General features: G+C 43.0%; 2 protein-coding genes across 5 annotated transcripts in view; one reads left to right on the top strand and one right to left on the bottom strand.

Moving 5' to 3' along the window:
• The window catches only part of NAA60 (N-alpha-acetyltransferase 60, NatF catalytic subunit), a 37,043-nt gene extending 26,418 nt beyond the window's left edge, over positions 1 to 10,625 (bottom strand). Inside the window, exons 1-2 of the mRNA XM_012743740.3 lie at positions 10,496 to 10,625; positions 2,403 to 2,693 (exon numbers count right to left, since the gene is read on the bottom strand). The gene's annotated coding sequence lies outside the window, so the exon portion shown is untranslated. The remainder of the gene's footprint in view (positions 1 to 2,402; positions 2,694 to 10,495) is intronic.
• Positions 1,992 to 10,504, top strand: ZNF597 (zinc finger protein 597). 4 transcript variants are annotated; one of them, XM_012743722.2, is made up of 5 exons: positions 1,992 to 2,148; positions 2,297 to 2,388; positions 3,155 to 3,281; positions 5,093 to 6,185; positions 10,389 to 10,504. In XM_012743722.2, the coding sequence occupies exons 2-5, from the start codon at positions 2,356 to 2,358 to the stop codon at positions 10,405 to 10,407; spliced, it is 1,272 nt and encodes a 423-aa protein (XP_012599176.1). In that variant the 5' UTR covers positions 1,992 to 2,148; positions 2,297 to 2,355; the 3' UTR covers positions 10,408 to 10,504. The 4 variants fall into 4 exon arrangements, with proteins under 4 accessions (XP_012599176.1, XP_075851134.1, XP_075851136.1 ...); XM_075995019.1 differs by having other exon boundaries at positions 1,992 to 2,388; XM_075995021.1 differs by lacking the exon at positions 3,155 to 3,281 and having other exon boundaries at positions 1,992 to 2,388.
• Positions 10,626 to 22,193: the final 11,568 nt, after the last annotated feature.

Genomic DNA, 22,193 nt, shown 5'->3' with positions numbered 1-22,193 from the left:
CTATGGTAAATCTTTTAAAGAAAACAAACAAAAGGATATACAGTGAAAAGTAAGTTTCCACCCCCTCTGACTCTGAGTGCCAGAGTTCTCCACGTACCATTCTTACTCGTGTCCTGGTATCCTTTCAGAGATACTATTTACATGGACAAGCATCATGGTATTTTCATAAATAAAAGGCAAGCGTGAGTGAGATTAGGGCCAAGCTTGGATATTGGATTCTTTTCCTTCCTTCTTTCCTCACTCTGGGTACAAATGATGACTGAGACACACTCTCTGCCATTGAGATGTGCCATCAAAAGGCAGTTTGATAGATATTTCAAAAGAGGTGTTCGTTGTACAATGGAACTTCTAGAATGGAATATGAGTGAATGCATATTTGATAAGTGTCTGTCATGTGCTAAACATTTCGTTATAATCCTTCCTGAATGTTCTCACTTACTTTCCCCAATGATCCTGAAAGATAGTTCTGCTGTGCTTATTTTACAGATGATGAAACACCCACCCAAGGCCATTGCAGCATGCAGAATGAAGCTCCTCTCTCCAATGACATTCCCGAGTGCCCACCATGAAGGATAAAAGCCAAGAAACAACTGTTATGTTAACCAATTTTTTTTTTTTTTGAGACAGGGTCTTGCTTTGTCTCCTGGGCAGTGGTATCATTATAGCTCACTGCAACCTCAAACTCCTGGGCTTAAGCAATCCTCCTCCTACCTCAGCCTCCTGAGTAGCTGGGACTACAGGCATGCGCCACCATGCTTGGCTAATTTTTTCTATATATGTTTTTAGTTGTCCAATTAATTTCTTTCTATTTTTAGTAGAGATGGGGTCTCGCTCTTGTTCAGGCTGGTCTCGAACTCCTGACCTTGAGTGATCCTCTCGCCTTGGCCTCTCAGAGTGCTAGGAATACAGGTGTGAGCCACAGCGCCCAGCCTCAAATTATTTTAATAACCATGGAACCATTCACTAAGTAATCTTTTGGGTACAGGCGTGTCCTGGCACTAGAATAAGGAAATATGTTCAGACTTACTCAGGCTTTTCTGTCAAGGGACCTATCATCCTCATCTTTTCCTTTCCCCAAACATCTTTGTAAATGGACAATTTCTTTCACCTACATTATCTTATAATCTTTACAATTACCCTCTGAGTTAGGCTGGAGAGGCATTCTGAACTCTACGAAGCTGAGGAAAGTAGAGTTGTAAATCAGTCAAGATTACCAACCAATCAGTGGCAGAGCTGGGGAAGGAACTCAATTTTCTAATTCCAAATCTCTATACTCCAGCACCCAGTATCAGTAACATGGGAATGTCTGGCACTGGGGCAGGTAGAATGTGAGGTATTAGGAGGTGAACAATGTCCCGTGAGGCAAACCAGTGTCTCTATTCCCGCTTGATCCGCCGCAGGCCCGAGCCGATGACTCGGCTGGTCTGCAGCTGCGACGTACAACGCACAATGCCTGCCTCCAGAATCCTTCGGGTCGGAGACTAGCAACCTGGCCTATACGGATCTTAACTTTATGAACTCATAAAAAGACATCCACTTTGCATTCCACTTCCCCATAATTCGCCCGAGACACAGCAGGCTGCTCTGGCCAAGGGCTAGGCCCGTGACCCTGGGCTCTCATTTACCTCACCCAGGCCAGGCCCAAATTTTAGGCCTCCAGGGCACTGCCGGCCGAGCCCACATTTGGTTACCGACTCGAGTTCTGGAGTCTCCCTGTCTTCTTGCTTTCCTTCTTCTCGGACACATTTCCTTCCTCAGGGGTCACCCTAAGGCTCCATTTCAGTGGGTCAACAGGCCCGGAGCTCACCAGGGAGACCCCGTCAGCGGAAGCGGAAATGCCCGGAGAAAAGAAAGAACACTACATCTCTCCCCTGCCCAGTGCGCGATGGCTCCTCGGTTGAGGTGTCCGATTGGCCAACACAAAAGAAGGACTGCCCCCTCGGGAGCCCGCTGACCAATCAAAGGGCATATGGCCAATGCGGCAAGGGGCGGGTCCCTTCCGGCTGCTTTCCCCGCAGCTCTGCGTGGGGGAGCATGGGAGCGTGGGAGTTTTGCGGTGGCTGCGGCCTTCGTTGTTGCGTTACCATCGGGCGTCGCTTTTTGCTGCGTCTGCCCGGGCAACACGAGGCTGTCATTAGTCCCGGACTGGTAAGTGGTCCCCCTTCGAGGCTGGGCTGGGGAGAGGAGCAGTCGGCTCAGGTTCTTAAAGGATCTGGGCAGAAAAGAGGGAGGCTGGGGGTGCGTGAAGGACCTTTGCAGAACTGGCCCCATAAGGGACTGTTCTCTCCTCTCGCAGCTTTGTCCCGAAGTCCCTGTGGCGACTTGAAGAAGGCACCCCCACCCCCACTTCCCCAGATGGCGTCCGCGCTCCCGACAACCGAGGCCCAGGTGAGACGCAGTACCTTTTTTTCCGCCCCCGTTCGTTGCTGCTTTCCGGCCTCTGCCTGACCACCTCCTTGGGAGGAGGCTTAGGCATGCCGATGGTGATGGGAGTGTGTCTGATACGCTACCAGCCCTTCCACCAAGATGTCTTCGTTCCTAGACCTGCGACATAGAAGGGGTTTACCAGCTTCTTCCTTTCAGAACTACCAACTGGGAGCAGAGCCCTTTGGAGGAGTCTATAGGAGAGTTTTCGCAGAGTGTCTTTCTGGAACGCTTCTCAAAATTGTAGTTTTCTAGGCTTTGCTCCACACCTGTTGAATAATAATAAAGCCCTGGTGATTTTTCATCATACCATTGGGGAGGGAAGAGTAGGCCTCACAGTGTAGCAGTGAGTGTCCTGAGGGAGAAAATGATTCTTCCTGGGCTGCCCAGTCTTCTTTTTCTTAGAGCATCCTTAATGGTTTCCATCCCCAAGAGTTGTTGTTCCCTCATATTTTCTCTTCCAGGAGATACTACGTCATTCTCACAATGTACTGTTTTGATCCTTACTCCACTGCCTCAAAATTTATGTGCATGTTTACTCTTTCCTTCCCAACCCCCACCTTACCTCTTAGAAGCCATTAATACCCCATCCCAGTACTCAGGAACCTTTTACACCAAGCCCTTTTCTCCCTTGCATCTGATGTTTCTAGCTCTGCTCAGTGTTCCTAGACTAAGAAAGGGGCTGACCCTCCAGTCTCTTGAACTGAGTTGGGCTCTCATGTTGTTTCAGGGACCAATGCTGTTTGAGGATCTGGCTGTGTATTTTTCTCAAGAGGAGTGTGTGAGTCTGCACCCTATCCAGAGGTCCCTCAGCAGAGATGCCACACAGGAGTGTTTTGAGGATGTGGCCTTTATGGGTAAGGCAATTGTTTTTCCTGCATTTTGGAACTTTCATCAGTTCTAGGATGAGGATTTCATGCCTTGTACACATGTTGATATGGTGGAGTGGGACCCATCTCTGGGTGATTTATGTGTATATGATAATTGAATGAAAGAGCAAGTTTTAAAGTATGACATGATTTCTTAAAATATATCTAGTACAGGGACTGTGGTTTTGCATGAGAAGTGGCAATATCTGGTAGTCTTGCCAAACATTTGATGAAATCAATTTACAGTTTTACATGGGAAATCCCATCAGTATAGGTTACTGTCATTTGCTAAAGATTGGAAATTGATTTGCTCAAGGAGGTGCTGTGCCTTTCTCACCTTAGAGGAACTATATGCAGGTGGATTCCTATGCCTGAGTAGGTTTTATCTCTGACATAGGAATGTAGGTTGAATATGTAAGCTATCCCATAACTCATATTTTATATCTTCCACTTCTCTGTCATATTCATGTTTTCTTCTACCTTGTTGAACATATGCAATATATTTATAATGGCTATTTAAACATTTTTTTTTGTACTGGTTTTATCATTTGTGTCACTTGTGGATATGTTTCTATTGATTGATTTTTCTCCTAGTGATGCGTCATATTTTCCTTCTTCTTTACATGCCTGATAATTTTTGATTGAATGTTGGACATTGCGAATTTTATGTTGTTTGGTAATATATTTTGTTGTATTTTAAAAACTATTTTTGGACTTTGTTGTGGGACGTAGTTAAGTTACTTGGGGTCAGTTTGATCCTTTCAAGGTGTGTTGTTCTGCTTTGTAAGGTTGGGTTCAGATCAGCCTTTATTCTGGGGCTGATCTGCAAAGGCAGTATTTTTCTGAGGACACTGCTTGATGTCTTATGTGTTAAAGGGTCTTTCCACTTTGGTTGGTGGGAACATAAACGGTTGTGTGAACTCTGATTATTGCCCTGTATATTCTTTTTTGGTGGTTCCTTCTGTGGTTGGGTAGTTTCCTCAGGCACTTGCAGATTAGTACTGAGCCAGAGTCTTAATGGGACCCCATGTAGATGCTCTGAGCTTTCTTTCTGGAAGAATATTTGGAAAAATATTAAAAGGAATGCTTTTTGGTAGGCCCAAGTTTTGTCAGCTGTCCTTGTAGTAAGACTGGCTACTACCTGCCTGCAGTACACACAGCAGCTCTCCCTTGATCTTTCCTTAGTCAGGGGTAGAGAAATTTTGGAGACTTCTGGTGGTGGTAAAACTATTTCGGGGGTCAGGGGGGAGAGGCAACACACGTTACCTAAATATTTGTACCTCCATAATATGCTGAAATAAAAAAAAAGATCATAGCAAGAGAAAAAAAAAAAACTATTTCTGGTAACCTGTGTGTTTCTCTGTTAAGTTAGAAAAATACTCACTTGCCCTTTCTTTCTTAATAAATATGAATCCAATCTCTTTTCCAATTGTAATTGCTCAGCTGTCACTTGAGATAGCTTAAATGATGAAAAATTCTTGAGATCTAAATAGACTAACTGGAAAACTTCACCTCTAGACAACGTCTACCAAGATTGTCCTTAGTACCTATCCCACTGGACTCTGACTTAGTTATAGCTATTCTCTGCTCCTCCCCCTTGCAGGTTCACCTAGACCGGATCATTTGGGAGGCTGGGAGAGCCTGTTGTCTCCTGATTTTGCATATTTATCAGTGTCTGGATTGCAGGATAACCCACCTATAGTTTTCTTGTGTACTTTAACTACCTGAGCTTGTTTTTTTCCCCAGTACCACTTGAAGGTGTTGTCTATGTTTTGCTTTGTTTTGTTTTTATCAAACAGGAGTAGAAGGTGAAACTGAGATGAATCAGCAGTTAAGCCTAGAGTCTATGGAACTTGAAGAGCTTTCCCTAGAAGAGTACCCCATTCCTGCATCCCCTGTCCAGTACCCAGAAAGCTCCTCTGAGGATGGAGTTGAAAACCCTGAAGAGAAAATATCAGGTGGAACTCCCCCTTGCAAGAAAAAGTTCATAAGCCTTTTAGTTACCATTGACAATCATACCCCATTAGTAGAACTATCTGAATGTTTAGGAGCCAAAGCACTTTCTGAAATTCTTGAATTTCCCTGGGAAGAAGCCGAAAATGTGTACAAGTGTCCTGACTGTGACCAAAACTTCAGCGATAAGGCATACTTTGCTTTGCATCGGAAAATGCATTTACGAGAGAAAATAAATAAAACAAATAAATGTGATGACTGTGGGAAGGTCTTCAATCATAGAGCCTACCTGAGGGCACACATCAGAATCCATACTGGTGAGAAGCCTTATAAGTGTCTCAGGTGCTGTGCCAAGTTTCGCCGGAGCTCATGTCTGTCTCGGCACATGAAAAGCCACAGGAGGGAGAAACTCTATGTGTGTAACGAATGTGCAGCACGGCGTAGGAAAAGCCACACTGCCGAAAAAGCCAATGAATATGCTAACAGTGATAAATGTGTGGATCAGGAAACAGATCTTGCTTTGGACGAGGAAACACAGATAGTGACCCCTGAGTACCCGCACACTCACTGCATGAAGACCTTTGAGCAGTCCTCATGTCCTGCTGTCCCCGAGAAGGCCCACAAGGAGGATTCTGAACGCCACAGTGACGATGACACAAATTTTTTTTCATTCGCAAAATTCAAACCCTTACAATGTCCTGACTGTGACATGACCTTTCCTTGTTTCTCTGAGCTTGTTTCTCATCAGGACACTCATGCGGAGGAAAAGCCCCATAAATGCAAAACATGTGAAAAAAGTTTCACTTCGGAGTCAGAACTTGCATGCCACCAGAAGAGCCACAGGGCAGAGGAGCCTTTTAAATGTACCGTGTGTGGGAAAGGTTTCAGGGTGAAGATGGATCTCATTGCTCATAAGCGAATCCATATGAAACACACAAAGTAAATATAACAAGTGTGAATGATTGGGCTTTTCAGTATCTATACAGTGGGAAATTGTCACTGTTTATGTGCCAGACACTGTGCTAAGCACTTTATACACATTCCAAGTTATACAAGGGCTGTCCGGAAAGTATCCAGCCATGTAATATGAAAAATTATGAAAATTATGGTTGGATACTTTCCGGACAGCCCTTGTATTTAATTTTCACCACAACCTTGATTTAGGCAGTATTATTTCTATTTTATAACTGAGGAAGCATAATCAATGTAACATTGATTATGTGAATGAAGTTAGTGAATGAAGCCAGCATTCAAACTCAGTTATTGTTCAAATTTCATTTTTATGAGCCAGAAAAAGATACAGAACTTTCGTTTAAATTCAGTTTTCATTAAAATGAAGGCTATTGCTAGAGTTCTTTTAATTTTATGTTGTTTCTAAGTTTTAGAAGGAAGAGAATTTATTTATTTTTTTGTCAGTTCTGCAGAAATATCTTGGAAAGTAAATGCTTTTATATCTGTTTTATACTTTTTTGGCTATAACTATTTGAATGTAATATTTGTATAAGATTATTTTATGTGTGAATTTTTAGAGTAGTTTAGAAGCTTTTTCTACCCCTGTAAAAAGTTCCCCAAACTAGTTGGTATCTTGATGGCTGTTAGTATTCATGGAGTTGCCATTCTCAGATCTGATGTCAGCGGCAGTACTGGCATTTCTGACCCAGTTGTTTGCAAGGAGTTTTGGCAACCTGATTACAGCCGTTCTCTGGAGGCTGCACTTGACTTGGGGAGGAGGAAAAGTACTTGCTCCTCTCTAAGATGATTCGCCTCCATACCTCTACTGAAGCACATTACCTGTCTTGTTATGAGTAATTGTTTCTTATAACTATGTCTTTGTGAGCATGCTAGATATTTTAGGTATATTATCTAAGTTAATATTCAGGTTAAATTTGTGACAGAGAAAAGACTGTCCTTGTTTTATAAGTAAACTGAAGCCCTTACAGGGTAATCAGTACTGGGCCCAGCATACAAAAAATACCACATTATCGTGAAGCTGGCATTTAAACTTGGGACTCTCTAACTCCCAAGGCCATGCATCCAGCAACACTGCATCATTTGTTGGCATTCACATCATGTATCAGCACCACAGGCAGCCAGGGAGGCTGAGATCGGTAGGTGAGGATGGTCATCATCACGGAGGCTGCCCTGTGTACTTGCATCCTGGAACCGCTTCACTCTCCTTGAACTTCACCCAAAGCCTGCCTTACATGTACAGTTATAAAGCAACAGAAAACTACTCAGGACTTCGAGTTTGAACTCCCATCCCTGTCATCACATAAGAGACTTCAAACTTTGCAGAGTATAGTCCTGAAGGTTTTAGTTGGGTTTTGGTTTTTAAAAAACACCCATAACATTTCCTCTCCATCTCCAAAGAAAAATACATGTAGAAAATTGTTAGATTTCATCAACATACTTGGTAATATGTATGTCTTATGTATTATACTTAAATATTGGAGCAAAATATTGTTAAATAGTATGGTTATTAATGTTAAAGAACCAGATATAATGTTGTAAATATACATTCATATAGAATTTCTCTTTAAAGTGAAATTGATTGCATACCTATCAACAAAACAATATTTATATGTGCTTTTGAGTGGGATGTAAGAATGGTCTTATTCTATTTAAATAGATAGTATGAAAGTACAGTATTTGCTAAAATGGAATTATTGCTGGAAAATCTCATGAGCAAAAATAAAGGCTAGTTAAGGACTAATTGGATGGAAGGTAGTACCTGGGAGGTGTTCTTTCTACAGAACAGCAGATTGAGAACTTACTATACAAAAACATGCTGGCTACTGCAGCTAAGTTCTTAACAGTGATCAGGGTAGAAAAGACACTGTTAGGTGAGAGGAAAGCTGAAACCAACAGCCCTAACCCAGCTCACTTACTGCCCCCCTTTTGTCATTCTTGCTTGCAGATCTACTGTTGAGACCATGTGTATGTAAAAGTCAGACTTAGCTCTTTGTTTCTGATGTCTCCACTCTTAGGATACAGGACACCAGTCTGCTAGGGCAGTAGGGTCTTAAATTTAAAAATGAGGCCTTATGATCTTCAGGTCTGTGTGTCTGAGGTACGCTGAATTGTGAAGAAAGATAGTCTCCGGTTGGAGTTCTTATTAGCCACCTCTGGAATATAATATCTTTTTAAAATATCAACAAGAACACTACCTCCCTGCTTTCTTGCTTCTGCCCTCAGTGGGAGAAACTGGCATGATGCCTCACCAGCACTTATAAGGGGCCCTTATATTTCAGTCAAAGACTGAAGAGTTGTAGGGTGGGGCATATAATTGGGAAAGAAGCCCCTACTAGCAGAGTTGCTGCAGAAGTGGAGACGAATATCTTAGGCACCTGGACAGAATGGGGCTGATAGAAAAGATGGACACTCTCATCCTTTTTTTTTTTTTCTCCTAAGAAAGTGTAGGGGAAGGTAAGAATTTGTGTCATACATCCTGTTCTGCACCTCAGTATGGAAATTTGCCTTTCCAGTTGAGGCTTCATTCACAACCCCTCATTTTTTGCAATTTTATTTATTCTCCAGATTATAGAAGATTATGATAAACCTCCATAGAAGATTAGAAAAATAATATTCTTCTACACAAATACTAAAATACATATGGGTGTAGTTAAAGTGACTTTTTGGTATAATATTGTTAATGATTGGTATGCAAAAAAAAACAAAAAACAAAAAACAACCTTACCTGAGTGTCAGTTACTGTGAAATAGGTATATTTTCAATTGTTGCTTTATTGTGCACTTGTACCTAAAAATACTTGCTGGATATAATTCAAGCTGCTCTGTCCCCAGGGAATTGAGGGAAAAGGTGTGTCTGCTGATGAGATTTAGGCCGTTTTTATGAAGATGGCTTTTTTTTATCCTATTTAGTGTCAAATGATGGAGATTCCATAAAATTGTCGTTGACTCAGATATTATTAGCCTACCATTTTAGGTGCTATTAACAAATACTGGATAAAAATTAATACAGGAGTGAAAAACTAAATGCAAGAATTTGTTGCTATGTATGGTTAGTTAACTACATTTTGCAGCATAGGTGTTGACACACTATGCAGAGTGAAAAGTTTGTGCTGAAGAAACTGACTCAAACAAATTTCATTTTTGTTGTTAATGCAATGATGAAAATGTGTCCCACAGTTCATTAATATGATTGCTGGAATATCAGGTTCTGCTAAATAGTTATCATTGATGAAAATGGCACTTTCTCAATGGATTCAGATGTTAGTTTACATTTTGTAATTTAAGAAATTGTGGAATTTATTTCTTGAATGAGTTGGACTCAAAGTAGTTTTGCTTAGAGCTTTGATACTACAGGTAATAGTCTATTCACATCTCCTCATTTAACATAGAAAATGACTAACCCAATAATTCAAGGAGTTAAAAGTCAAAACAAATGACATTTCACAGAAGATGTAATTTTGAGTCTTGCCTCCTGAGATTCCATATATAATTAAGTGGCAATGTTCTGGTGACTGCACCATACGATGCCATACAATCTGAAACTTCGGATTTTGCTCAAAGCAATCTGCAAAGTAATACTGCACATGTGTACAAGGAGAGACATAGGTTATAATATATATGAATAAAGAGTCTATTCTGAATGTTCATTGAACTTGTTATCCCTGTGGGATTTTAGCAGCAGTGTTTTTGCTTTGACCATGTGTTTAAAAAGTAACAAAGTGATCTTCATTAGAAATGTATATATGTTCATCTGTTTCCGTTTTGTAGATTAGGAGAGCTATTGATCTAATATAAAAATGACCAGTACCCATTTTTCTAAGGCCCATGTGACTACAGGTGTTTTGTCTTGTTTTTAAATTGACATTCCTTCTTGCATTAACAATCTGTGGAGGAGGGGGATACAATATAAATATTCATCTATATAAACTTAAGAATGTGCTGTAATCTCTAGTTCTTTTGGATACCTCAGAAGTATATTTGTTGTATGCACTTCTATTTGTGTAATGTTTTAATTTTACTGTTTTTGGTGCATTTTCATCAGTCGTAGCTCTAGATTGCAAGCTCTCAACAGGCAGTGATTATGTTTATCTGATGTGCAATTTGTCGCCTAATAAATGCTATTTTATGCTGATAGCAAGGAGGTGAACTTTTTTTCTTTTTCACACTTCAGTGGTTTTAGATGGCAATGAAGTGAATTTTGAAGACTGGCGGGACTGAGGTTTGGAGAGGGTGAATGAATGACTTCGTGCCATTAATTAAGGAAGTAAAATCACTTACTCTCTGGAACTCAGCGGAAAATTCTGGCGTTATTCTGGGAAGACAGCACCAGGCATCGATCGCCTTTCCAGGCTCCGTTGTGCAGCAGGAGTACAGGGCCAGGTACCTCTGGTCTCCCCCGGGCAGCGACTGCCCGGCGCGGGTTGCCACTTAAAGCTGGGTGTCAGGGGTGGGGGGCGAGTAGGACTCCCAGAAGGCTCCGCGTGGCCTCCAGGAGATCCCAGGTCTCCAGCTTGGCAGCCAACTTGCGCAGGCCAGCGGAAGTGGCAGTGAGGAGACTGACGGCAGCGGGCGGCTGTCCAGGAACCGGAAGCCGAGAGGCCACTTCCGGCAGCGCCTGCGCAGTCCGGGGCAAGTCGGAGTGCCGGGAGCGGTGGGGATCCGGACACTGGGTTTGGCCAGGCTTCCGTCCTATGTCCATTGCACCCTGCTAGGCGGTCCCCGTGGAAGCTAGGCAGTAGGGGCGAGAACATTTGCCCAGGGACTCCTCAGGTCCTTCCCTCCATATAAGCAGGAGGGTAACACGGGTGGGACTGTTGAGGACCAGCATGAATCTCCGTCCCGTGAGTCTAGGCAATGACCGCTCTGGGACCGAAGGAACCTTACGTCACCTTCTCGTCTCTGACCCCACTTCATCATTGTGAAGCTACAGGCCCATCGTGAGTGTGTGTCACTGGCTTGTTGAAATGGATACTTTGTACTTCTCACTTGTGCTGGGTAGGGTATTCTCTCTAGAACAAGCACCAGTGTCCTCTTAGGCTTTTGGAGTGTTGCGTAGCCGAATTCTAGCGTGCTTCTGGTTAGTTGGAATGTACTCTCCGTTCACCTTGGTTAGATGGTTTCCCCAAGTGAGCTTGGACAGTTCCATGGATACAAAAGACCTCGCTTTAGGTCTAGCTCAGATTTCTATTCTCCCCTGCACTCCAGATTTCTAGCTTCAAGTGTCTCCAAGAGATCATCTTTTGGATGTCTCTGAAACATCAAAACACGCGTCCTGGCCAGGTACTGTTGCTGACGCCTGTAATCCCAGCTCATTGGGAGGCTGAGGCGGGAGAATCGCTTGAGCCCTGGCATTGAGGGTATAGTGAACTATGATTGTGCCACTGCACTCCAACCTGGGCAACAAAGCGAGACCCTTTCTCAAAAATAAAACAAAACTGAAAAAACAAAAACCACACACGTCCTTAACTAAACTCATGCTTTTAGCCCCAATCTGTTTGCCTCCAGTATGTGGTACCACATCTACACAATTGCTCGTGCTATCAACAGACACCCTTGCTGAGTGGTGGCTCACGCCTATAATCCTAGCACTCTGGGAGGCCGAGGCGGGCAGATCATTTGAGCTCAGGAGTTCGAAACCAACCTGAGCAAGAGTGAGAGCCCACCTCTACTAGAATAGAAACAAATTAATTGGCCAACTAATATATATATAGAAAAAATTAGCCGGGCATGGTGGTGTATGCCTGTAGTCCCAGCTACTCGAGAGGCTGAGGCAGGAGGATTGCTTGAGCCCAGGAGTTTGAGGTTGCTGTGAGCTAGGCTGATGCCACGGCACTCACTCTAGCCTGGGCAACAAAGTGAGACTCTGTCTCAAAAAAACCAAACAAACAGAAAAACAGACACTCTTTCTCCCATGTTGCTATGATTTGAATGTTTGTGTTCCCCTTTCTATGTTGACATTCTGATCCCTAAGGTGGTATATTAGGAGGTGGGGCCTTTGGGAGGTGATTATATCATGAAGGCAGAGCCTTTGTGATTGGCATTAGTGCCCTTATGAAAGAGACTTCAGAAAGCTACCTAGCACCTTGCACCATGTGAGGGCTTAGCAAGAAGGCACCATCTATGAAATGACCCTCAGCACACACTGAATCTGCCAGTGCTCTGATCTTGGATTTCCCAGCCTCCAGAACTGTGAGAAATAAACTTCTGTTGTTTATAAGCTACCCAGTTCGTGGCAATGTGTTATAACAACCAGAATGGACTAAGACATCTCATCCATTCAATGAAGTCCTGTGGATTATACCTCAAAAGTATCAAAAACATGACTGCTTCTATCTCCACTGTCCCCACCCTTATCCAACAGTACTCACCTAGGTTGACTTAAATAGCCTGCTAACCTCACTCCCATCACTCTTGTTCTCTGCTGTGAGCACAGCTGGCACCTCTGATTACATCACCATCCAACTTGGCATCTTCCACTGGCTTCCCATTGTCCTTAGGAACATCTAAAATTTTCAACATGACCTTCATGTTACTTCTCTGCCAGCATCAATTCCAGCTGCTCTCTTCTATTCTCTCTCTCCCTCTCTCCATCTGCACTAACTTTCAGTTCATTGAATATACCATACTCTTTACTTTCAGAATTATGCTCATTCTTTTTCTTTTATCTAGAAAATTCCCCTCAATCCCTACCTCCTTTGTTTTACGCTCCTTATAGCAACTATCATGCTTGTAATCGAATAGTATTATGTAACTAATAATTTATTAGTAATTCTCTCTATATGGTCAGAGACCAGGCACATGGTAGATGCTTAGAATAATGCTTTTTTTTTTGGAGACACAGTCTTGCTCTATTGCTCGGGCTAGAGTGCTGTGGCATCAGCCTAGCTCACAGCAGCCTCAGACTCCTGGGCTCAAGTGATCCTTCTGCTTGGCCCCCTGAGTAGCTGGGACTACAGGTATGTACCACTATTCCTGGCTAATTTTTTCTATATATATTTTTAGTTGTCCAACTAATTTCTTTCTATTTTTAGTAGAAATGGGTCTCACTCTTGCTGAAGCTGGTCTCGAACTTCTGACCTTGAGTGATCCTCCCGCCTTGGCCTCCCAGAATGCTAGAATTTGTAGGCATGAGCCACCACACCCAGCCTTAGAATTATGTATTGAATGAATGAAACTTCTATAGCTCTGTGAGTTTTATATCGTTGATTGCAGCTAAAAGACTAACAGAGGAGAAAGGGGATAGACACTGGCTCAGTCAGTTACTACTAGGCAAGAGGTATAACAATAGACCCAAAGAAGCTGTAAGGAGTTTAGAAAAAAAAACTAAGAAAGTTTCCAGGATAAAAATGTAATGATGCCCTATAGGCTTGAAGGGAATAATTTAGCAAAGATGCACAATTGCTATAGTCATGTTTGAAGGAAATGAGGTAAAAGTGATGTGGGTATTAAATATTTCAAAGATAATTTGAGCTAATATAACAGGGAAGGAGAGCAATTTTGGTCTGTGCCTGACCTTGAACTTTGTGGGAGTAAAGTGTTAGTGATTAAAGTAGCTCACATCAGTGCATGCAAGAAAACAGGATCAGAGGGTACCTGGACTAATGACATCATTTCCCATACTGTCCCCATCCTAGGAGGTCCCCTTAGTGGGAGAGGAGCAAGCACCCAGGGTGGGCAAAGTGATGTTACACCTGAAGGGTTAGCTGCCCAGGAAATTCCAGGAGGGGAAGCTGCTGATACCCCGAATACCATGGAACAAAAGTGACTTGGCCAGAAAGTCCACATTCTTGTTGCATGTCAAGTTTTATTTGGGCATCAGAAAGATGACAGAATAGGAGGCTCCTGAATTTCCGTTCTTCAATGGATGCACCTAATAAACAACTACATGTGGATCGGTTCTCTCTGAGTCCTCTCAGAGAGAGGATTGTTTGAGCTCCGTGGTTCAAGACCAGCCTGAGTAAGAGCAACACCCTGTCTCTACTAAAAATAGAAAAATTAGCTAGGCATCATTGCATGTAGTCCCAACTACTCAGGAGGCCGAGGCAGGAGGATGGCTTGAGCCCAGGAGTTTGAGGTTACAGTGAGCTATGATGAAGCCACTGCACTCTACCCAGTGTGACAGATTGAGACTCTGTCTCAGAAAAAAAAATTCTCTCTGAGAGAAATTCAGAAGCCTGGAAGGGTGCGGTGGCTCACGCCTGTTATCCCAGCACTTTGAGAGGTTGAGATGGGAGAGTCACTTGAGCCCAGGAGTTTGAGGTTACAGTGAGCTATGATTGCACCACTGCACTCTAGCCTGGGTGACAGTCTCACACTAGATGAGACTCTGTTACAAACAAAAACTAGTTGAGAGACTCCTACGTGTGGGCAAGTGAGATATCCATAATATCCATATCAAAATAGGTAGAAAAAGCCAAGACACACACACACCACAAATCTCGGCCTGGGCACAGCATCTTACAATTGCAGGGGAATCTCCAAATCCCAGCATCCAGAGGAGTAAAGAGTTTGGGCCACACATATAGCTCCCCAATTTATCAGTTCCCACCTGAAGGCTTGGCTCCTAAATCACCTCGCTCTGGGAGTGGATAGGGTTCAGCATTTGTGAGTCCCTTAAGACCACAGAAAAAAAGAGGCCATTTTAAACATGTGGTGGGACTGGAAACTAATACAACCTCTATGGAAAGTAGTATGGAGATACCTCAAAGAACTAAAAGTAGAACTACCATTTGATCCAGCAATCTTACTACTGGGTATTTACCCAAAGGGAAAGAAGACATTTTATTAAAAAGACTCTTGTACTTGAATGTTTATAGCAGCACAATTCACAATTGCAAAGATGTGGAATCAACCCAACCAATACATGAGTGGATTAATAAAATGTGGTGTATGTATACCATGGAGTACTACCCAGCCTTAAAAAAAAATGGTGAATACCTTTTATAACAACCTGGATGGAACTGGAAGCCATCCTCCTGAGTGAAGTATCACAAGAATGAAGAAAGAAACACCACATGTACTCACTATTAAATTGGAACTAATTGATCAACACTCCTGTTTATGTATGGTAGTAAAACTCAACAGAAATCAAACAGATTGGAGGGGGGAGGGGTGAATTCACACCTAAAGGGTACAATGCACACTATCTGGGTGATGGGCACACAACTTTGATTCAAACCATACAAAAGCAATTCACGTAACCAAAATGTTTTATTCTGAAATAAAATAAAACAAAAAGGTATGTGACCACATTCAGTGGCTGTCCTCCAGGTTCAGTGCAGAGCAAGCAGGCAGAAACGCACAGTTCCCAGTTTCTCCCTGGAAAGGATTTATCTACACACTTTCCCAACTGCTGCCTGAGGGGTGGGCTTCTCTGACTAGCCTGCATCTGGTAACAGATGGGGCAGGCAGACACCTCCAGGAACCTGTGCAGGCGTGTGGGCGCTTCACTGGCATTCTCGCCTTGACTCTCCCTCCACTCCACCCAGAGAAAAAATTGGGCCTCCAGCTTCCCCCTGGATGGAGTTTGTCAACACACTGAGCACCCCAATTTTTACAGCTTCTAACTCGAGGGACCAGCTTCTAATGCATCTAGCTCTGGGAATTGATGAGACTCTACATTCATAGGTCCCCTTAGACCACAAAGAAAAGAAGAGGTGGTTTTAAAAGAGTGTACAAGCACTGCTAGTGGCCATTTGCCCTAGCTTGGAGCAAAGTGAGCACACAACATGCAACTCACAGTTTCTCCCTGGAAAGGGTTTGTCTGTATACCTAACACCCCAGCTTTCCCAGTTGCTGTCCATGGGTCAGACCTTTAGCCTGCATGTGGGGGCTGACAGAGCAGGCAATAAGCAGCCCTCTGGGAGCCTCAGCGGGTATGTAGTCACTTCCCACACACAATTCCTTCCTCAGGCTCACTCAAGAAACAGAGCCAAGCCTCCAACTAACCCATCTGTCTGAGAGTAAATGGGAGCTGGAATTTGCTAGGCCCCTGGTGGTAACAAAAAGCAAAGCAAGGAGTTGAAAGAGTGTATAGTCTGAGTGAGAATACAAGCATTCTACAGATTCTTTTGCCAGCTTAGTGCAGAGCAAATGGGAGATAAACTCCAATTCCCAGCTCCTCCTTGAGGATAGAAGGAACTAGAGTGCACATTTAACACCCCTACTTTTCCAGCTACATTTCAAGGGAATGGCCTCTATCTCACCTGTCTTGGGTACACCCTAATCTCCTGGGGCTACTACGAACAAAAACAACAGTTTGGACAAGCACAAAAGTTTGAGAGACACTCTGGTTGGGCTGATTGGTTAGGTTCATCTCCTACACAAGGCCAGTTAAGACTGGGGCGGCGGGGTTGTTGTCTTATGTAATGCAAAGAAATCAACACAGTCAAGGAAAATGAAGAAACAGGGACTATGTTCCAAACAAAAGAAGATGATTTTTCTCCAGAAACCAACTCTAATGAAATGGATATAAGTGATTTACCCAAAAGAGAATTTAAAATAATGGTCATAACGGTGCTCTTTGAGGTTAGGAGAGTAATGCACGAACAAACTGAGAATTTCAGCAGAGATAGAAAATATGAAGATGTACCAAACAGAAATTATACAGCTGAATACAATAACTTAACTGAAAAGTTCAATAGAAGGGTTCAACAGCAGACTAGGTGAAGCAGCAGAAAGGACCAATTAACTTGAAGACAGGGCATTGAAAATCATCCAACCAGAGGGGAAAACATGAAAAAGAATAAAAAAGGTTGAATATAGGTTAAGGGATTTATGGGCCACTGTCAGGCAGACCAATATATGAAGTATTGGATTTTTGGTAAGAGAGAGAGAGAGAGAAATGGACAGAAAGTATATGCAAACAGTGGCTGAAAACTTTCCAAAGCTAAGAATGAAATAGAAATCCAGATCCAGGAAGCCCAAGGGACACCATATAAGATGAATCCAAAGAGACCCATACTGAGTAATATTACAATAAAATTTCTAAAAGTTAGAGACAGAATTTTGAAAGCAGTAAGACCAATGCAACTTCTATGTGCAAGAAGTATCCCATAAGACTATCAGCAGATTTTTAAAACATAAAGCTTGTAGGCCAGAAATGAATGGGACCATATATACAAAGTGCTGGAAGAAAAAAGCCTGCCAGCCAAGCAAACCCATCCTTCAGAAATGAAGGAGAAATAAAGATGTTCTCCAGCAAACAGAAGCTGAGGGAGTTTATCATCATTAGACCTGTTTTATAAGAAATGCTGAAGGGAATTCTTCAGGTTGAAACAAAACAATGTGAAGCAGCAACATGAGACACAAAATGGGAAACTGACTGGCAAAGATAAATTTTTAGACAAAACCAGAATATTGAATTACTATAACACTGGTGGGCAAATAGATTTTAATTTTGCTACATAAGTTAAAAGGCAAAAGTATTTAAAACAGGCTGGGCGCAGTGGCTCATACCTGTAATCCCAGCACTCTGGGAGGCGGAGGCGGGTGGATAGCTCAAGGTCAGGAGTTTGAAACCAGGCTGAGCAAGAGCGAGACCCTGTCTCTACTATAAATAGAAAGAAATTAATTGGTCAACTAATATATATAGAAAAAATTAGCCGGGCATGGTGGCACATGCCCATGCTCCCAGCTACTTGGGAGGCTAAAGCAGTAGGATTGCTTGAACCCAGGAGTTTGAGGTTGCTGTGAACTAGGCTGATGCCACGGCACTCTAGCCCAGGTAACAGAGTGAGACTCTGACTCAAAAAAAAAAAAAAGTATTTAAAACAACTATAACTATTATGTTGATGGTAATATAAATAGATGTAAAATTGTGACATCAATAGCATATAAAGTGAGGAGAGGAGAGGTAAAAGAAGAGTTCTTGCCTGCAAGGAAAGTTAAGTTGTTATCAGCTTAAAGTAGATTTATATCTATAAGATATTTTATGTAAGCCCCTTGGTAACTACAAAGAAAACACCTATAGAAGTTACACAAAGATAAAGAGAAAAGAATAAAAACTTATCAATATAAAAAAATGAAACACAAAAAGACAGAAAGAGAAGAGAGATGAATTAAAAGTCAAACAGAAAATAATTAACAACATGGCAACAGGAAATCTTTATCAATAATTACTTTAAATGTAAATAGACTAAACTCACCAATAAAAAGATACAGACTGGCTGAATGGATAAAAACATAATATCCAACTGTAAGTTGTCTGCAAGACACTCACTTTATTTATTTATTTTTTTTTGACACGATAAAATACTTTAATCAGGGACCATCCATAGTACTTATTTATTTTCTTTTATAATCCTAAGATCTTTGGGCATCTAATTTCTTCCTGACATTTTGACTGGCCACCTTGATTCTAATGGGATCTTCATATTATTAGAAGACACACGGGAAGGGGCCAAAAGTTCTTGTTTCTAACTCTTAGGTAGGCCTGATAAGGCCTTGTGAATTCATCACCATTTTCCTTCCCATCAAGGGGTTTGAACCAGTGAGGTGGTACCTGAGAGTGGCTGTGCTTGGGCAGGTCTTGGCATTGGTCTGGAGGTGATGCCATCTATTCCCCAGAGTGGGCTGAGATGCTCTGTCTGAGTTAGTTTTTATATCTCATCTCCAGTACGTATGTCTTAGTTCATTCAGGCTGCTATAACAAAATACCATAAATTGTGTGGCTTGTAAATGACAGAAATTTATTTCTCACAGTTCTGGAGGCTGGGAAGTCCACGATCCAGGGGCCAGCAGACAGTGTCTGATGAAGGCCACGTTCTGGTTCACAGATGGCTCCTTCACACGGTGCCCTCACATGGTGGAAGGGGCAGGAGAGCTGTCCGGGCTTCTTTTGCAAAAGCACTAATCTCATTCATGATGGCTTCTCCCTCTTGACCTAGTCAGTTCCCAGAGGCCCCACCTCGTAATATCATCAGCTTTGGGGTTAAGATTTCAACATAAGAAATGTGCTCGGGACACAAACATTCAGACCATAGCACTTTAATTTCCAGATTAATTCCCAGACTCTCACAGAAATCCTTATTCAAATAAATTAATTCAGAAGAAAATCCCAAATTAATTAGCATGGACTGTTTTTACTGTTTCTCTAAATCAGAGCTGATGCTCTCTCTCTGCCCTGGCCCCAGCTAGGAGAGAACTGAGTCCTGCCATGTGCCACTCATCCTCCTTGTCCTTACTCCATTTCTGGCTTGCATCCCCAGAACACTTTCCAGATCTTCTGCATTTCTTTTTACGAGATCTCCGCCCATTCCTAATTCTGCATTCCCGGCCAGGCCTGGCCCGCTGCTGTTGTTCTGTGCAGGAACTCCAGAGATGCCTTGCCAGGGCACCAGTCCTCAGACGCCGTCACCCCACAAACTGGCGACCCCTTAACTCAGCTGAAGACCTATTCATTCTTCGGCCTCAGTTTCCCTCTCCTCAGAGGCCTCAGGGAGTCTGTCTGTATCTCTGCCCTTGTTCTGTGGAGGTGTGTTAGATCTGTGGCCATGTCCTCTTGCCAAATCCCAGCCTTTTCCCTTCCCTCATGCTAGAAGAATCCTTTTTCTTTCAGAAAGAGGCCTTCTGGATGCTTTCTGTTACTTCCTCTCTTACCTTAGTTCCTATCCACAGCAGTCTTGAAGCTCGTCTGCTAGTGTGTGGGTGGGTCCGGGTCTAAACAGTCACCAGTCCTTGCTTAACTAATGTGGTCCCCAGAGCAGGGGCTCGGGCAGATAAGGAGCTGCACAGGAGGGGCTGCAGAACCCCCTTTCCTGGCTTGTTCCTGCCTTGCCTAAAAACTGGCTCTGATCCCTCTGACACCCGGGGCAGCGCTGTCTCCCCCGACGCCAATGGCGATAGCTCTCCTTAATTGCTGGCAACATTTGCTGGCTACTCGTGATGTGCTGAGCTTGGTACAGTAAACATTTTATTTAATCCTTGCTCTGAAGCAGTTCTGAGAGATGGGTTCTATTATTCTCCCCATCTTACGGAGGAGGACACTGAGACCCAAGCAGTGGCAGAGCCCTGCAGAAAACTCATCTCTGACCGCAGAGATGGAGCACTTGCCCTAGCCCCAAGCTGGAAACAGTCACTCCTGTTCTGAGTCTGCCCTGCCAGCTTCTTCTCAGTTGTCAGACTGTCTGGGAAGCTGCATCAACTCTCTCAAGTCAAGAGGACACTTTGAGTAAATGGACACTGACAGGCACTGTCAGGACGGCGGTGCATTCTGCCCCCGCCAGACTCATTTCTGATCTTCATGACAAAGCTCTGGCCCCCTGTCACTCTGGGCCACATTCTGGTTTGCCTTCGTGTCAGCCCCTAACATTTCTCCTCTTCCCCCATGGTGCATATTGCAAGATGGTCATCCTGTGTGTCTATTTATTCCTTGTGGCTTGTTTGGTTCAGTTTAGACTGTTTTTCCCAGGCAGAATCAGATCCAGCCTTTCTGACGCATCCCTCTTGGGAGGTACTGCTCTTCCCCACTGTGTAAATGATTAACTAGTTGAGAGCTGCACTCGGTGGAGGCCATCTCTCTTTCCACCTCCCTTCTATGCCTGTCCCTGTACTTTCAAAGCCCCTTGGGCACACTCCCTCATCCTACAAGATTGCAACTGTGTACCTTCTGCTGCCTCTCCTAGACCAGCAGTTTCAGCTTTCTGTTGCTGCCTGGGACACAGTGGACAGCCAATAATCGTTTGTAGAATGAATGTGTTCATTCAATGCATTCATTCATTTGAAAATGTACAATCATGGCCCTCTGACAGAACTGCTATTACGCTTCCTTTGGAAAGGACCCACATGCTTAATTTCAGGATAGAAGGATTGTGGCAACAACATTATACTGACTCTCTCTTTCCTGGTTCACCAGAGCTCCCTGCACCTGCTGAGAAGCCTACACACACTCACACACCGGTCAGGTAAAGGGAGGAGCCCGCTGAATATTGAGCCAGCCCTACCCCAGCCCACCATTTCCAGTGAGGGGTTTGGAAGTAAGGTGATCATTGTCCTTCTGTTTTCTTAGAATAAGACACTCACTTTAGATTCAAAGACACACATAGGCTGAAAGTGAAGGGACAGAAAAAGATATTCCATGCAAATGATAAGCAAAAGAAATCAGGAGTGGCTATACTTAGACAAAGTGGATTTTACATCAAAAACTGTCTCTAGAGGCCGGGCGCGGTGGCTCATGCCTGTAATCCTAGCACTCTGGGAGGCCAAGGTGGGCGGATTGTTTGAGCTCAAGACCAGCCTGAGCAAGAGCAAGACCCCATCTCTACTAAAAATAGAAAGAAATTAATTGGCCAACTAAAAAATATATATATAAAACATTAGCCAGGCATGGTGGCACATGCCTATAGTCCCAGCTATCCGGGAGGCTGAGGCAGGAGGATTGCTTGAGCCCAGGAGTTTGAGGTTGCTGTGAGCTAGGCTGATGCCATGGCACTCTAGCCCGGGCAAGAGTGAGACTCTGTCTCAAAAAAAAAAAAAAAAAAAAAAGTCTCTAGAAACAAAGGTTATTACATAATGATAAAACAGTTCAGCAGAAAAATATAACAATTGCATGTATAGGTACACACACACCCCTAATATCAAAGCACTTAAGAATATAGAGCAAATATTGACAAATCTGAAAGGAGAAATTGATAACAATGCAATAATAGTAGAAGACTTCAACACTCCACTTTCAATAATACATAGAACATCTGTACAGAAAATCAATGAAACATAGCACACTTGAACAACACTATAGACCAAATTTACCTAACAGACATGTGCAGAACTTTTCACATAACAGAAAAAAATACACATTATTTTTCAAGCACCCACAGAACATTCTCCAGGATAGATCACATGTTATATCACAAAACAAATTTTAACAAATTCAAGAAGATTGAAATATAGATTGAAAGATACACCAGGTATCTTTTGTTACCACAACAGAATGAAACTAGAAATCAGTAATAGTAAGAAAACAGGGGCCGCGCGCTGT

Source organism: Microcebus murinus, chromosome 19, assembly GCF_040939455.1.
Source record: "Microcebus murinus isolate Inina chromosome 19, M.murinus_Inina_mat1.0, whole genome shotgun sequence".
NCBI lineage: Eukaryota > Metazoa > Chordata > Mammalia > Primates > Cheirogaleidae > Microcebus > Microcebus murinus.
This window is presented reverse-complemented; position numbering and strand designations above follow the sequence as displayed.